This window comes from Condylura cristata, unplaced genomic scaffold (genome assembly GCF_000260355.1).
Source record: "Condylura cristata isolate star-nosed mole 26May11 unplaced genomic scaffold, ConCri1.0 scaffold00007, whole genome shotgun sequence".
In the NCBI taxonomy this organism is placed as follows: domain Eukaryota; kingdom Metazoa; phylum Chordata; class Mammalia; order Eulipotyphla; family Talpidae; genus Condylura; species Condylura cristata.
The window spans coordinates 34,891,405-34,907,777 of NW_004567108.1; the positions used below are offsets into that span (position 1 = coordinate 34,891,405).

Sequence of the window (16,373 nt, forward strand, 5' to 3'; positions counted from 1 at the left end):
TGAAACTCTAAGCAGTAAGGTAAACAATAATTACCCATCAGAATTGAGTGATGTATAACAAAATAACACTTTTACCTTTAAAATCTTATCTTAAAAAAGTGAGAAGTTAGATATATTTAAAATCACTCACTTGTTGCAACATAACTTGGATTGCCATAACCTTTTCTTTAAGAGAAATTTTTTATTCCTGGTTCACTATCATAATATCTGTCATGACATAATGTACAAAAAGTATCTTGTTTCTGGTAAGGGAAAATTTTGTTCAGTACACTAAATACCTTTTCAGATTATAAAAGTCAATATTCTAGAAATTTGTAATCATATGTTAGCTTCAAAAATGGACTTTTCTCTTTACCCATGTTTGCATTTAAAAGAATTGTTCATCACACAGAAAGGATATAGCTCAGTTAACTCTATATGTTGAAATAACATGTTTTTAACCAATGAATTGGGGATAGTAAATTGCCCTTCTTTGCTAGTAAAAAAATAATAACATATTTTTTAGTCTTCAAATATAATTACATGTCTTTTGAGATGTTACCATAACTCCATTTTTAATAAACAGCAATCATTTTCCTCCACAAAAATCAATTCTAGGAAATATTGATTCTTCCCTTGCCTTAACCACTTTCCCTCCCCCTATGTTTTTCTGCCTGTTTCTTAGATGTTTTTAAAACTTTGCCATTGCCGGTATAGCTGTATGATATATATATTTAAGTTTCAGGAGCTTAAGCACAAAGCTTTCATTTAATAATAAATAAATAAATTTGAGTTTTCTATTATTGAGCATTTTCATTTGAAGAGATGGTATAGAGTAATGGCAAAAATGTGGTCTTTAGAGTAAGACAGACTTGAATACAAATTCTAAACTCCTCCTTGCTATGCATCCTTGAGTAAGTTACTCACTTTTTCTGAATATTGCATTGTAATAAACCTGTTAAGAAAATACAGAAACATTTAATTTATAATTGGTGTAAAATGCCTGAGTCTGCCGGCACAAAATATGGACTTGGAACAAACACTAGACATGCCATGCACATATCCACACACATGCTCAGAATGAGACCTGCATTCTGAGAAAACATGGTGTCTCTCCTAAAAAAAAAAAAAAGACCGTTTTCTACCTCACATGTTGTTACTCCATCCCTTTGGAGACCTGCTTCCCTATTCTGATGCCTACCTTCTTCCTGTTATGTCTACTTAATTAAGTATCTCTTACTTTGGGAACCCTAAGTTTGTTTAGATACCCTTTCATATGTTCTCATGCTACGCTTTACTTCAGGATTTATTACTTAGCATGCTTTTTATTTTCATTGTCATCTTGCTATTCTAAATCTTCCAAAGGACTGCAGACATCATAAGAGAGACGCACAGATCATTTCTATCTTACTAACGTTGTTATCAATAGCATCTAACATAATGTCAGCACGTGGTAGGCAATCAATAAGTATGTTAAATGAGTGAGTGAACAAATGAATCAATAGCATTAGCACTTAGATCTGATCATTCTGTATTTTTCAAATTCACCTTTGATTGTCATACATTTTTAGTGAGACTTAGTTTATTGTAAGAATTTTCTTTTAAACTGGTAACATTTACTCATGTTTAAAAGCCACATTTGAGAAATCTTCTTGGATAGAGATGTAAAATGTAAGTTTGTTTTTGCAAAACCAGATGTATGGAAATTTAATTTTATTAACTTAAACTTAATATTTTTTGACATTTTAAAATCAGACTAAGTATCTTTGAAGTTGTTACTATTTACAGGTAATATATATATCTGGTAAATCAAATGTTTTGTTATTTTCTACTTATGACATCAATTAGTGTTAGAACTTTTGGTATTTGAAAGGTTTGTAAGCTTGTATAATTAAATATGAATAGGTTTAAAAATATGAATAGGTTTAATTTATTTGATTAAAAGATTATCTTTTTTATTTCATTAATATATTCTGGAATTCTTAAATCATTTTTGTTGTTTTTACATACTAAAGGGAAATGCTTCTCAGTGAAATTATCTGACTTAGACAAACTGAACAATTAGCATTTATCATTAGATTTTTTATGCCTGTTTATACAAATGATTTAAAGTTGATAGATCAAAATTTATTATTATGCAGTGATTCTGAAGAAGGGGAGACAAAAAATGAAAAATCTAAAACTTCAGATTCTTCTAATGCTGAATCTAGTTCAATAGAAGAAAGTTCTTCAGATTCTGAATCAGAATCTGAATCTGAAAGTGAATCTGAATCCAGCAAAGTCACTAAGGTAAGACATTATATGTTTATTACCAAATGTAAGTATTCTTATAACTTTTAACTAATTAATAGTAAGTATTTCTGAAAATAAATGCTTTGCTAAAAATTTTCCTGTTCAGGACAAATGAAGTATATTATTGCAAAGTTTTAAAGTTATCAGTAAATTATTTTCATGAGATTTAACACCTAAAGCTAAGCAGTTTAACATTGTTGTTCACAACTGAAGTAAACACTATCATCTTTTACCCATATTTATAATTTTTTTTTTCCTGGATAATCACTTTCCTGGTAATTCAGCTCCACAGAGCAGTTAGAAACTTTTTTTCAAACCAGATTCTTTGTCACTGAAATTAGAGAAGTCAGTGTTAGGAGTATAACTTTTTTTTTCTAGACTAGGATGTGACAAGGGAGGCTTTTACTAGGAGGGCATAAAAGAAAATCTAAAAATAGTACTGAGCAAAGAAATGAATTATGAAAAACAGACTGATTGCTCATTCACATATCAGCTCTCCCTCCTCTCCCAACCCCATTTATACCCTCAACAGTACAGGTAGATTTCTAGGGTTTGTACTGGTTTGGTTTTGTCTGACTTTATGTTTTGTTTCTTTGTATTCCCCAATATAAGTGAACACCATCCAGTATTTTTTTTTCTCTTTCTAATTTATTTCTCTTAGCATAATCCCCTCCAGTTCCATACGTGCAACAATTTTTCTTTTTTTTAAAAAAAGATTTATTTATGTATCCATACAAGAACTGGAGTGTAGACCAATGGTGTGTGTGGGTGGTGGGGGGAAGGTGAGAGGATTCACCAGTGGGGAACAGAACAGAGAGATGTACTGATATACACTACTGAGGGGAGCAGCGGGCGTGATGGGTTAGCTCCCTGGCCTCAGAGGGATGAAACTCAAGCTGCTGTGACTGTCAATGGCTTGATAGCTTGATAGCGCTTCTTTAACCCCTGCACCAGCAAGGAGGCCCAACAATTTACCTTTTTTATAACTGAGTAGTATGCCATTGTGTGTGTGTGTTTGTACTACATCTTCCTAATCCACTCCTCTGTCTTTGGGTGTTTAGTTCTTTCTATAACTTGACTATTATAAATAGGACAGCAGTTAACATAGAAATGCATATATCCCTTTGATTAGTACTTTGGCATTCTTCAAGAAGTTACCTAGGAATGGAATTGCTTTATCATAATGCAGTTCTATTTTTAATATTTTGAGAAATCTCCATACTGTTATACACCAGTCTGCATTCCCATCAACATTGTACAAAAGTTCCTTTTTCTTCACAGCACCAATCCTTGCTGTTTCCTTTTTTTTTTGTTATGATCCTTTCTTACAGGTGTGAGATGGTATCTCATTGTCGGTGGGTTTGATTTGTTCTTCCCTAATGATAAGTGATAATGAGCATTTTTTCATGTACCTATTGACCATTCAATGTTGAAAAAAGCATTTTAAAAATGACTAGTATTTTTAAATATTCTTATATAATAAGACCTACTATAAACTTGAAATTATATTTAAAACTTGTATCTGTATATAATATACAATTTTTCAAAAATTCACATAAACTCTCAGAGATTTTAGATATATTTATCTGTCTTTGCGTAAAATCTCACCACCTAGTTTGAGATCTCGTTTCCTACGTAAATCAAGTTGCAAAAACAAGATGAATTTAAAATCAAGGAGTTTTAGAAAAAATGTAAACACTACCAAGAATAAGAAATGCGTGTTTTTATAAATGTCTAAATAAGAAATAAAGAAATGCTAAGTGGGAAGAATTAAGTTGTCATTTTATAGTACGTTTTGTAAAAGTTGAAAAATTGAAGACCTTAGTAACTATAATATTAGAAACAGAACGTTAGAGTTCCATGAAATGTTACAAAAGTACTCTGTATCCATGATTTGGTTTGTTTCTTTTTGTCAAAGACTTCTCTGATCAAATTAAACCTCTTAATAATTGAAATTATTTTATTACTGAGCATTAATACAAATTCAAAGTATTGTAATGAGCCAAGACTCTTGAGAAATTTAGTTTTTATATGCATTGCTGCAGTTTTTATGTCTGTGTTTATGTATTTTTTCTCCATATTAGAATGTCTTATCTATAATTGGCATATAGAATTGTTTATTTTAATTTATCAGCTGAAATTAGAATCACTGTAGTTTTTTTTGTTTGTTTCTATTTCTTTCTGAGTGATTTGGAGGATAATATGCAATTACAAGGGTACCAATTTCCTAATAATGAGCAACTCTCTAATTGTGGAAAAGTACTTTTTACACCAAGTATTGTGGCTTCTGCTCTAAATTATGAGTAATGAAGGCAGATGGTGGGTGCTTTACCTTAATTTAGCATGACAGTATGTTAGTGCTGAAAATTCATATGCCTTAAATTTGCAGTCCAACAAAATCTATACTTTTGCTCTTATTCTTTTCTTTTGTCTGGACAATGTCTTTTGGGGACATTGAACATAAAAACAAGGTATTGGAGGTACTTTGAGTATATGACTTTCAAGACAGTTCATTTTGTGATGGTCCTATTAGAAAGGTATAGCTTTCTACTTGTTGGAAGATAGTATCTTTATTATTCAGTTTCCTCTTCTATAAGATAAAAATGCTAGAATTTTCAAGTGCTGTTATAAAAACTAAAAAGGGAAAGATCAATGTAAAGCATTATTTAAAATAAAATAGTGGTGTGAGCATTTTGAAATTTGAACATTAGTTCCTGGAGATACCAAAAGTGTTAAGAGTCATAGACCACCACTGCTAAAAGCAACTTAAATTTTTGGGTAACTCTGATGTTTCCTGTATCTTCTGAACTCTTCCAGTACCACTCATGCTATAAGTTAGCATTCAGTTATGAACTCTTACTGTTTATGCAACTTGTGGTCTTAACTTTTTTTTTTTCCTCAGAAAACTGAGCTGCCACCCCCTGTAAACACCTCACATTATCTCTCAGCTCCCTAAAACACCATTGCTCTGTATACACTCCATATTCTTTGAATATAATATAACTATGAATAAATGCTCCCTATACACTGGCTATGTTTTGTTGATAGTGCTATACTTCTTCACACCTTCATCTCTTCCTCTCCCTACTCCTACCTTGTCAAACAAAACAATCTGGTCTTACCCAATTTAAAGAAGAGCACACAGACAGAGCATATATGTAAGTAAGATCGAAAGTTTAGGAAAAAGCCCTAGATGATCTCTGCCAATTTTTTTTACAAATTATTTTACTTGTTTATATTTTACAGTTTCTTAACCCACGTACTTGAGTCCCATATCACCTGATTACCATTCCTATTGCTTCTACAAATACTACTCTGAAAAGTCAACTTTGATCTTTCCTAAAGCCTAGTTTTTATACTGCTTCACCTTTTTATGACTATTTTCCTTCTATCTGAAAGTCTCTGCATTCTTTTTTTCCAACTCTTTTGACTTCATTCTTTTGCTTACTTCACTTTTTACCACCTTCTAAGACTCAGCTGTGACCATTTTCCCCAAGTTAGTGCTTGGTATACCTTACTTTTCAAAAAATACTAATTGACCCACATTGACTCTCTTTAGCTCTCCTTTTTTCTCTATTTTTCTTCTCAGTATGAGACTCATTCTGTCCTCTCACTTTAGTTAATACATTTTATGTGAGTTACTTCCTTAGTAGCATCTTTTTTAAATCTCACCAGAAACTCTTAATATTGCTTCTCAGATTCATACCAAATTTTGTAACTCAGCAACTCTGTTTTCTCAATATAGTCACAAGACATGCTCTGCCACTTAGTACCAGCATTCTTCCTATTTTCTTAGATTGTAGCTCCAGAATTAATCGTTCACTTCTGTGTATATTTACACTGTTGCCTTAGAAATTCTGTGTATTATTTCCCATCTCTTTATTCTTTTCCTGCTATCACTATTCTTGAGCAGCTCTTTGTTATCTCATCCATACAACATTGGCCATTGGCCTATGATGGCAGATGCTTCTTTGACTTATTCCTTCTGTACCACTGTCAGATTAATGCTAAAGCTAGCTATAATGATGCCCCAATGTCATTTGAGTTCAGTAGACTCCTCATGATAGCATGCCCAAACATGCCTTGCTAGTCTTAATCCCTTTTTGCCCCGTGTTCTGATCCCTGTGGACTACTTGTAGTTCTCTGAACATACTGTATGCCTTCCTATTTCTATGCCTTTGTTCTTTCTTCAGCATCATTTTTCTTATTACAGAAAATAAATGCTGAGGAGAAAGTGGCTTTATATCAGAGTGTGGTCCCTTTAGTTCTCCTAGTTGAGAATGACTACATAGAATGAAAAATGTTACTGATGAAAGGATATCACTCATGGGAATGGTGTAGGAACATTCAAAAGGATGAGAACCACTGTTTATGCTCCTCTAGGGTTTATCATTCAACGCCAGGCCCCAATATATATATATATATATATATATGACACAAAAGTGTAGTCATACATTCTGGGGGCATTTCGATAATTACCAAAAAAAATAATCTGTTCTTCAGGTGTAATTAATTTTGTTGGGCAAGCATATTTTTATTTGTAGGTGTACTTTTCTGAAATATACTTAATAGAGAAACATTTAATTGAGCCTAATCCACTGTATGAAATAATTGTTTTGCCTCAAATAATACCTATTAATTACTTTTACTTTTAATGGTTTCACAGTTTAAGTCCCTTCACATACTTTACACAGTATAAATAAAAACTTTTTTTTAATATAGAAGCATAAGAGAAATCAGTAATATAGACTACTATATCAGCAAAAGACTCACATAAATTTATCCTTTTTTTACAAAATATAACTGCTATGTTCTGATTGTAGTTAAAACCATGTTGAACGGATGGCAATAATTTTATTAAAATATTTTTTAAGTTACCAGGAGATACTATTTTTCTTTATTGAACCTAAACAGTGATGTTTTTATAAGTAGCAAGAATGACAGAATGCTTTACCTACTGAAGTTATTTCTCTATCACCTTGTTAGTCCACGTTCATATCTTAACTAAGATACATTAACTGTTAATACATTCAGGACCTGTGCAACAACTACTAAATATTAACCATATTAAAGATTCTTTAGTATAAAGTGAATGTGGCATGTGTAATGAAATAGATCATAGAAAAAAAGTGAAAGGAACTATTTTCTCATTGGTTTTCTGACATTTAAGAAATAGGAAACAAGTTTTACTTGTATTTTTATAAGCATTTATGTTGTAATTATGTAACTTCTATGTACTATAGAATACTGGCTTTTACTATGACAGTTCAAAGCCTTGCCTCTTTCAATTTATGTCTTCCCCAATTTAGTTCATATTTTAAGTTTCCAGAACAGAAATATCATTTCACTTCAGTTGAGCTCATTAAATCAAGGTGAATGCCATTAAGTAAGCTTCTTACTGAAGTTGATATACTCTAAAAGGGAATATTTGTTTAACAGTATAAACTTTTTTTAACATATAAAGAAGTCTCAATTTATGGAAGCATACTTTCATTTTAAAGCACAGGGTGAGTGTGAGCCTTAGATTTTTTAAATCAAATTTGTGAGATGTCTTGAAGGCAAGAAAGTCATTAAATTGTCCTTGATTGATAATTCTAATTGAAAATATTTCATGCAAATGTGTTGCCCTGTGAGGCTAGAAATTAGACTTGAATTTTATATTAATTTCAAAGCACAGTATAGGCTTGACAAACTTTACATTCTACTTAGTCTGTTTTACAATTTTAAATTTCAAACCTCTTTTTAATGGTTTCCTCTTAGGAAGCATGTTTGATGCTTGTCATGTCAGATCTTCTTTTCTATTTGCTTTTTATTTTAGTCAGCTTAAAGATGAACATGCACAATACATAAACTATCTTTACAGATCTATTATAACGTATTGTTTGTATTATTTAGGACTTAATGTGTTATTTCCAGATTCTTTTATTTATTGTTAGAAATGAAATATATTTAATAGAAATTACTTTCTTTACCCTGTGACTTTATATTTCATTTTGATAATGTTGATGTGTTGAGGTGTATAATAGAATACCATAGAAACAAAGTGGAGATTGGAGGATGATGAATTGATAACTAGGTTTTTTTGTAGTGAGATTTTTAAGATCAGTTACTGTTGTCCTTATAAAAGTCTAATACAGTCACTCAGCTGTTAAAAACCTAATCCTCTATTTAAAAATATATACAAAAACAAATTGTCTATCTTTCTGCCTGATCTCTTCTCAAGTGCTAACACAATGGAAACAGTGGGTGATCTGTCAATGTGTTTGGTTTGTCAATGATGGTTTTGTATAAATATTGGGAGGGTAAGAAATAAAATTCACACAGTAAAATATGATTTCATCTGCCTTTTCTCTGCAGCTCCATGGCTCATGCTGCGGTGTGAAATTCTCATTTTACACACTTTGCAGGCGGAGCACATGAATTATGCATTGAGCAAGAAAAATCTCCTGCCTCAAGTCCTATATGCATTTACCCAGGTTCTGTCTCTATTACCAAGATGAATTGCAAATGGAGAAATGTTTGATGGAATAGGGCTCTTAACTTCTTTGTTTAGAATTCAGATTTTTATTTTTATAGTAGATCCTTTAAGTATGAAAATGTTTTGAACTTACTATGGATTTTTTAAAATGAAAAATGAAATATAATATAAGGAAGGAATGCCAGACACATCACAAAGCCTTTTATATCCTTTATTCAGAATGCAAGGCTTTTTCAGTTCAGTAGAAATGACCATTATGTATTGCTAATGTTGTATTTCAGTCACTGATTATTTGGCTCTCAGAAAGTCAGTGAAATTGTATCCTGGTGAGAACCGTTTTTCTTTCTGTTTTAGCCTTCTAAGAAGAGATTATACCAATTTCACATGTAGTTCTGTCCTGTTTTGTATGTGAGCCAATGTGTATTTAATAGATACTGTTACATACTCTTAGCTATGAAGTAGAATATAAGGTATAGACATGCATCTGGCTTTAACTTTTTCTTGATTTGATGGGTTTCTAATTTTTCAGATTTGGAGGTTATAGTTCAACGACTGTCATGCACCATTGTAGCTTATAGGAAGCTACACCCATTGTGCTCAGCATAGCATTTGATAAGTCACATGGTGACCAGCTCTTTTTGTTACATGTTCTTTCTTAAAAGCAATGACGTTCAAGTTGGGATGGCTTGTTCATTCTCTATTTTTGGTACCTAAAATTTATAAACTGTAGCTTCTGAGCTAACCTTTCAATTTTTGCTCCTATCCTAGACCATTACTCACTTGAAGAATGGAGTTCTGTTTTTAAGTAACAGATGAAAATTCAAATCCATACAGATGATTTGGAACTTTCAGTGGCAAAAATAATTATTTTGAGGAAAAAAATCTGTGTGATGTTTTTAGTTAGAATTCTAATGTGCATTATTTTATGATCTGAGTACTAGCATAAGGAAAACAATAAGCAGAACTGAAGGTAATTTAAAAACATTTTCTAACATAATTGGATATAGTGGTCATGTGCACTATTCTAAGAGTTCTATCATAGAGTAGACTTTAAATGATACCTTTTATTTTTTTTATGCCATTTCATGGCTGAAGGAATACTTAAAAAATATGTGTACTAATTTACATAAACAATAAGCTAGAAACATCTTCAGTAGATTATAAACTGTGTGAAGGCAGGGACCGTGTTTATCTTGGCTGTTATATCCACTGTTTAGCATAGAATCTGATAAATGGTTAAAATTCTGTATGTATATCTGTTGAATGAAGAAGTAATGAGAAAGTGAACAAAAGTATATTAGCAGAAGCTTTACTTTTGATCTTTAATTTGAGAAGACTTAATGTTAAAAAGCATATATTATAGGGCCTTCCTGATGGTGCATGGGGTTAGGCACAGCACTTATGAAGCTGTCGGTAGCCACTGCAGCACAAGTTCAGTCCCCGCCCAGGAAACTGACCTTAATTTCTCGGCAACTGCTCCTCTAAGCAGTATATTTCAATACATCTGCCTATTCTGTTTTGCACCCTGTCTCTGGTGAATTCTCTACCCACCTTCCCCCCCTAACCCCCCATCCCCTGAACCTCTGGCCTGTATCCTGTTTCTTGTGTGCATAGATAAATATTTTTTTAAAGTTATATATTATAAAGATAAAATTACCTTGCCCAAATACACCCACTTAACTCACTCTCTTTGTTACCATGTACTGTACATAATTTATTCTTTTTTGGGAAAAAAAAAAGTACATATTTTTCCTGAATATACCAAATTCTGAATACCTGGGCTCGGGGACACTTTTTTTAGTCCATGATTTTTAGTACATTTTCATTCAAAAATAAGATAGAATGATTAAACCAACTGAGGTGGTTACATATACTCTGAGTTCAGAGTATATGTAAATATATTCTGCGATACTTTTCTCCTAAAAAAAACTAGAGAAAGTAAATCCTTTCAACCCCTAGAGAGCAAGAGTTTGAATATGTCATTTATAAATTTGAACAAATACCTTTGGCAAAAGCAGTCTGATGTGATGCAGTGTTGAAATATCAAGTGCCTGGTATAATTTAGCTTATCACACACCATATCTCATTAATGGCTAATCTGTCAGCCCTGCCAACCATTACAGAGTGAAGCATCTATTATTTAAACATTTCTTTTTCTTAAATAAACTTATCTTAAATTATTTTCAAGGATATTTGTGCACTTTCTAACAAAGAGGCATATTACATTTTTGTTTGCAAAAAGGTAATTATAAAATAATTTCTTCCTTAAAAATTCTCCTAAAGATCCTTTATAATCTTTAATCACAGAGTACTTATAAACAGTTAATACTTTTCATGGTAGGGGAAAAAATGTGTTCTGCTATCTGAAATACAAATTTTGATTCAAAAAAGCTCATTTGTGTAACCATACAAAAATTAATTTGATTTTTTTTTGGAAGACTGAGCAGAGGAAAATGTTTTGAAACATTAAGGACTTCTACATAGATTTTTTTCAAAATAGAACATATAATAAGTGGAATTTTTCCTTTTTTATAGGAAAAAGAGAAGAAATTACAAGAAAGAAATCCTGTTACCAAAAATGTCTCACTTCTAGATCTAGATGATTGTAAGTATTGTAACTTTTTCTTCTGTGTTTAGTTGTAGTAATTTTAATAGTGATTTTCATTTATATTTCTCAAAACTGTATATTCTTTATAGATGAATAGAGCAAAAAAAAATTATAAATTAGTTGTTAGTACCTGTTTCTTCCTAATATTTGGCATAATCAGTTTTGTATCACATGAATAGATATAATTGGTCAAATAAGAGAACAGGAAATTAATTTTAAGATCTTTTGCTTTAGTAATTTATACTTGTTTCAGTAATTAAGTATCCATCTTACAACTTCGGCCTATGAAGTTTTGATTGTGGGCATTGAGACACCTAAGTTAAAGATGTAAGGAAATGGGAAAGTAGTTGGAAATACAAAGGGTATGCTGTCTTCTTACATATTTTCAGTAGTAATAGAAATGGTTGCAAAGACTTTGAAGACAAGTGTCGTTTTGTTTTTTTTGGGGGGGGGGTAAAGATTTATTTATTTATTCAGACAGAACTGGGATACAGGCCAGAGATGTGGAGGGTGATAGGATTCACCAGAGACAGAGTGGGGAGCAGAACAGGCAGATCGACGAAGTAAACTGCTGGGAGCAGCAGGCGGGCCAGGAGAGGTCTGCCACGCCATGTGGTCACCTCTGGGGTAGGCGGGGATTGAACTCATGCGGAAGTGGCTTTAGCTTCTTAATGCTGTGCTTTAACTCGCTGCGCCACCAGGCAGGGCCGACAAGTGTGGTTTTTACCCATCAATATCTTTTATCTGCAAAAAATCCTTGTTTTGGCAAATCTATACTGAGAATTTAGACTCCTACCAGTGTACTGAGTCAGGTATATATGTTATTGATCATCTCTCTTTAAATCTTCCTGCATTGTGACTTTGAGAAAGATACTGGAATTAACTTCGTACTATTAACAAAATTAAGAAGTCTGTATGTCTAATTACATAGTTGTGTATCTAAAATACTGCAATTTAAAGAAGATACATGCAAAGCATGATTCCATTGCTGTAAAAACAAAACAAAACAGAGTATACTGCTCACAATTATACACCATACATTTCTGGCACGTTACAGGATAATCACCTAGTAGTGGTTAGCTCTGGCCCCTATAGGTGTAGGGCTACACTAGGAAGAGAGAGGAGAAAAAGATTTTTGTTTTATATCTTTCTGTGATAATGAATATTTTGTATTTAGATGTAACTTTCAGAATTTAGAAAGTTTATTCTCATTAAAGAACCACAATCAGGCCCTCCCTGGTGGCGCAGCGGGTTAAAGCACAGCACTGAGAAGCTAAAGCCACTTCTGCATGAGTTCGATTCCCGCCTGCCCTGGAGGTGACCACATGGCGCGGCAGACCTCTCCTGACCCGCCCGCTGCTCCCCTCAGCAATGTACTTCGTCGATCTGCCTGTTCTGCTCCCCACTCTGTCTCTAGTGAAGTCTTTCGCCACCCCTGAGTCTCTGGCCTGTACCCCAGTTCTGTATGCACAAATAAATATATCTTAAAAAAAAATTTAAAAAAAAAAGAACCACAATCAAGCACTTTTAAGAAGGAATAAAGAATGAATGTATAAGGAGCTATAGTATACTAATTACATTTTCTCCTTATATTTGATACTGATTTCCTGGTGGCTAAGGGAAAAAGTAAAACCTGTAAAATGATAAAATTTTTATTTTAAGTATGTTTTTATGCATAGAACAAAGTTTTTCTTCGATGTTAAATTTTAAGAATTTAAATATGTGATTGTTTTCATTTTAAGGGGAATTTCCTCCCAACTATATCTATTTTGACTCATGATCGGTTGTATTTTTTTTAATATCCAAGCGGTTTCTTTAAAAATCTCTTTCTTATAGTCTTGCATTTGTTCAGAAATGAAAACTCATTAACAAGTTAATGTTTTTGTCTTTCTGCAAAGCACTGGTTACTTTGCTAGCGTATAGAAGAGATAAGTAGAATTTAGTCATTCTTTTCAAGCGACTAAAATCTAGTCAGGGACAGATTCCTGAACAAGTCACTTGTTAAATGAGAGAGATAGGGAGATATAAAATGTAGTAAAAAAAAAAAAAAAGAAAGAAAAAGAAAGCAACCCAAAAGCCACAAAGACCTGTGGAAGAAGACATGATCTGTGCTTGGAGATAATGATATGTGGGGTGCTGTGAGAGATACGCACTGTTGAGAATGGTTCTTAAAACACCAACTTCATTATATGCTGCTTATTAGCTTCTAATGGTTCTCCGAGGTCTATGGTAAGCAGTTTGTTGATCAAATGTTTAAAAGTCTCTCTAGCTGCTTGAGTTCTCAGTTGTGAGAATCTGATTTATTTTGAAGGAAGGGCAGACACATTCCTGTGTTTTATCTAAGAGACACATCATAATCCAACAGAGGTTATTTGTTCAGTACACACTGCATACCAGGAAAAACTGAATTTATCTGTCTTTGTTCAGAAAACATATATTGAACACTTGCTCTGATCTAAGTAATCGACTACATGTGGGAGATTCTAAATGAATACAACATTGTTCCTACCCAAGGAACTCTCAAAATGTAATGGGAGAAACGGATAAGTTGGCAATTAGATTGCCGCATTATAAATGAAATGAGAAAAGAGATGTGCACAGAATCTGTTAGGTACTGGGATACTTTCTAAACCACCTAGCTGTACTGAGACAACAAGCTCTGTAAGAAATAAGAACTAGTTAAGCAGTTGGAGGCAAAAGGAGTAAGAAAATTAAAATCATGGATGAGAGAAGGCTTGTCATCACCTGGTAACATTTTGTCTTCAAGGAAGCAATATAGCAACCCTAGTAATGTGCTGGCTCTACTACAAAACAGTTCTGTGAATTTGAATGAGTAACTTGCTATCTCCTTATAGCGTCTATTGAGAGGATGTTATCAGAAGCACAGGTGTTACTCAGTTAGGTGAGTTTGTTTCTTTGAGTCTCATTTTATTTTATTTTTTTTTAAGATTTATTTATTTATGCATACAGAACTGGGTACAGGCCAGAGATGCAGGGGCGGTGAGAGGATTCATCAGAGGCAGAGTGGGGAGCAGAACAGGCCGACTGACAAAGTACACAGCTGAGGGGAGCAGCAGGCGGGTCAGGAGAGGTCTGCCACGCCATGTGGGTCACCTCCTGGGGCGGGGATCAAACTCATGGTGAAGTGGCTTTGGTTTCTTAGTACTGTCTTTTAACCCACTGTGCCACCAGGGAGGGCCCTCAAATCTCATTTTAATCATTGTAAAATTAAAAAAGAATGGCCAAAAATTTTCTGCATTACATTAGATTACAAAACTATATGACTAAGTTTCATAGTCAGTTGATAATACAATAGAGCATATTTATGCTAGGAGATGATATGATCTAACTTAGGTAGACTTTGATTATGTTTTCTTTTGGGGGAGCTTATTTTATATTTCTGGAAACTAAGTACCCTGTGCCATATGATCGCAATAGGATGATCATAAAGCAGGAATCCCATCCTGATGTTCTGATGTTGTTTTATTGTAATGTAAACCTCTGTAATAACAGTACCAATCAAGTGTGATATCTTTTAAAATTTTTTATTAGCTAACAATAAACACAGTTCAGATAAGCCTTATGATCTATACTATCATATTACTGAGTAAATTTTAGTAGAACCATTGACTAGAGTGACCAAGAGGATAGAGGAGCTGGACAATGGAACTGAGTTGAATCCCAATTTTATTACTTACTACCTGTGTAACCTTAGACAAGTTACTTAATCCCTCTGTGCTTTAGTTGCTTTATCTATAAATTAGGATAGTAGTAATTTTAAGATTATTAAGAGGATTAAATGTGTTAACAAGTATAAAACTGTGCCTGCATATAAGCATTACATAAAGGGGCTAACCTTCATGGAGATGATGAACAAGAAACAGTAGCAGAAGATTGCATTTAATAAATTAATCGGTTCATGTTAAACATTTCTTTATTTGTTATGTTTAAATTTTAAAGCAAAACTCTGATCAAAAGGGTAATTATATGAGTATTAAAGCTACTTTAGTTTTATTTTAAAAAAATAATGTTTTGTAGAAAATAAAACAGACACCTGGATTAATTTTTGACATATGAGTTCAGTCTTTTCATATGCAAATCCCGTCTCTCTCTTGTTTATCATACATATTCCTTTCCACATCATAATCTTTAACAACTTCATTTTTAATGTCTACATGGTTTTTCTTTATAATGTTGTAATACCATTTAACAGGTTTTACATTGTTGAAATTTTAACTCACTTTCATTGCTTTGAGATCATCATGAAGTAATACACATTGTTCTAAGTATATTATTTCATTTTCACCATGACTGTTTGTTTAAGATAAATTTCCAAGAATAGAATTGCCAGGGCCATAGTTTTCAAGAATTCTGTTCTGTGCAGTTGCCTACTATAAAACATATACCAATTTACACAGTATTACTATGAGAGTGCTAGATTCCTTATACCCTTACCAATGCTGGATTTTATATTTTAAATTTTTTCTTTTCAACTTGATAAGTGAAATTACTATCTCATTTTCATTTGAATGCCATGTTATTATAAAAAAAACTGTAGAGTTTTAAAATGCATTAATTAAATACTTTGGCATAATCATTTAGCCCCAAAATATAAGTAAGAATTAACTTTCTGTGCCAGCTTTCATCTTGCCAGACTTGTAAATAGATGTATAATAATTTCCTTAATAAGAGACTCTGTTTTCTGAAATATTAAAAGCCTATCTCATTGTCTTTTTTTTAAAGCTCAAACTTTCCTGTGGAGTGAATTTTCCTCATGCTTTGATGTCTTTCTCCTCTCTTCATGTTTAACCAACTTATAATTGAAATCAGAGACTATTTCCTATTGCCTTATATGAGTATTTAATATGTTGAATGGACAAACAAATGCACAAGCATGCATTTAGAACCCACCAGTAAAATGACCTGTTGCGTGGAAAAGCAATATATTTTGACCCAAGTCAGAAAAACCATTTTCTAATCCTACAGTGGTTCTATTCGCTTTACTTATGACATTGG

At 32.7% G+C, this 16,373-nt stretch overlaps 1 protein-coding gene across 2 annotated transcripts in view; it reads left to right on the forward strand.

Moving 5' to 3' along the window:
- AP3B1 (adaptor-related protein complex 3, beta 1 subunit) overlaps window positions 1-16,373 on the forward strand; it is a 191,498-nt gene that overhangs the window by 109,440 nt on the left and 65,685 nt on the right. For both annotated transcript variants that reach the window (XM_004678186.2, XM_012721952.1), the window contains exons 20-21: window positions 2,121-2,268; window positions 11,285-11,354. In XM_004678186.2, the coding sequence (XP_004678243.1) occupies window positions 2,121-2,268; window positions 11,285-11,354 (218 nt within the window). The remainder of the gene's footprint in view (window positions 1-2,120; window positions 2,269-11,284; window positions 11,355-16,373) is intronic.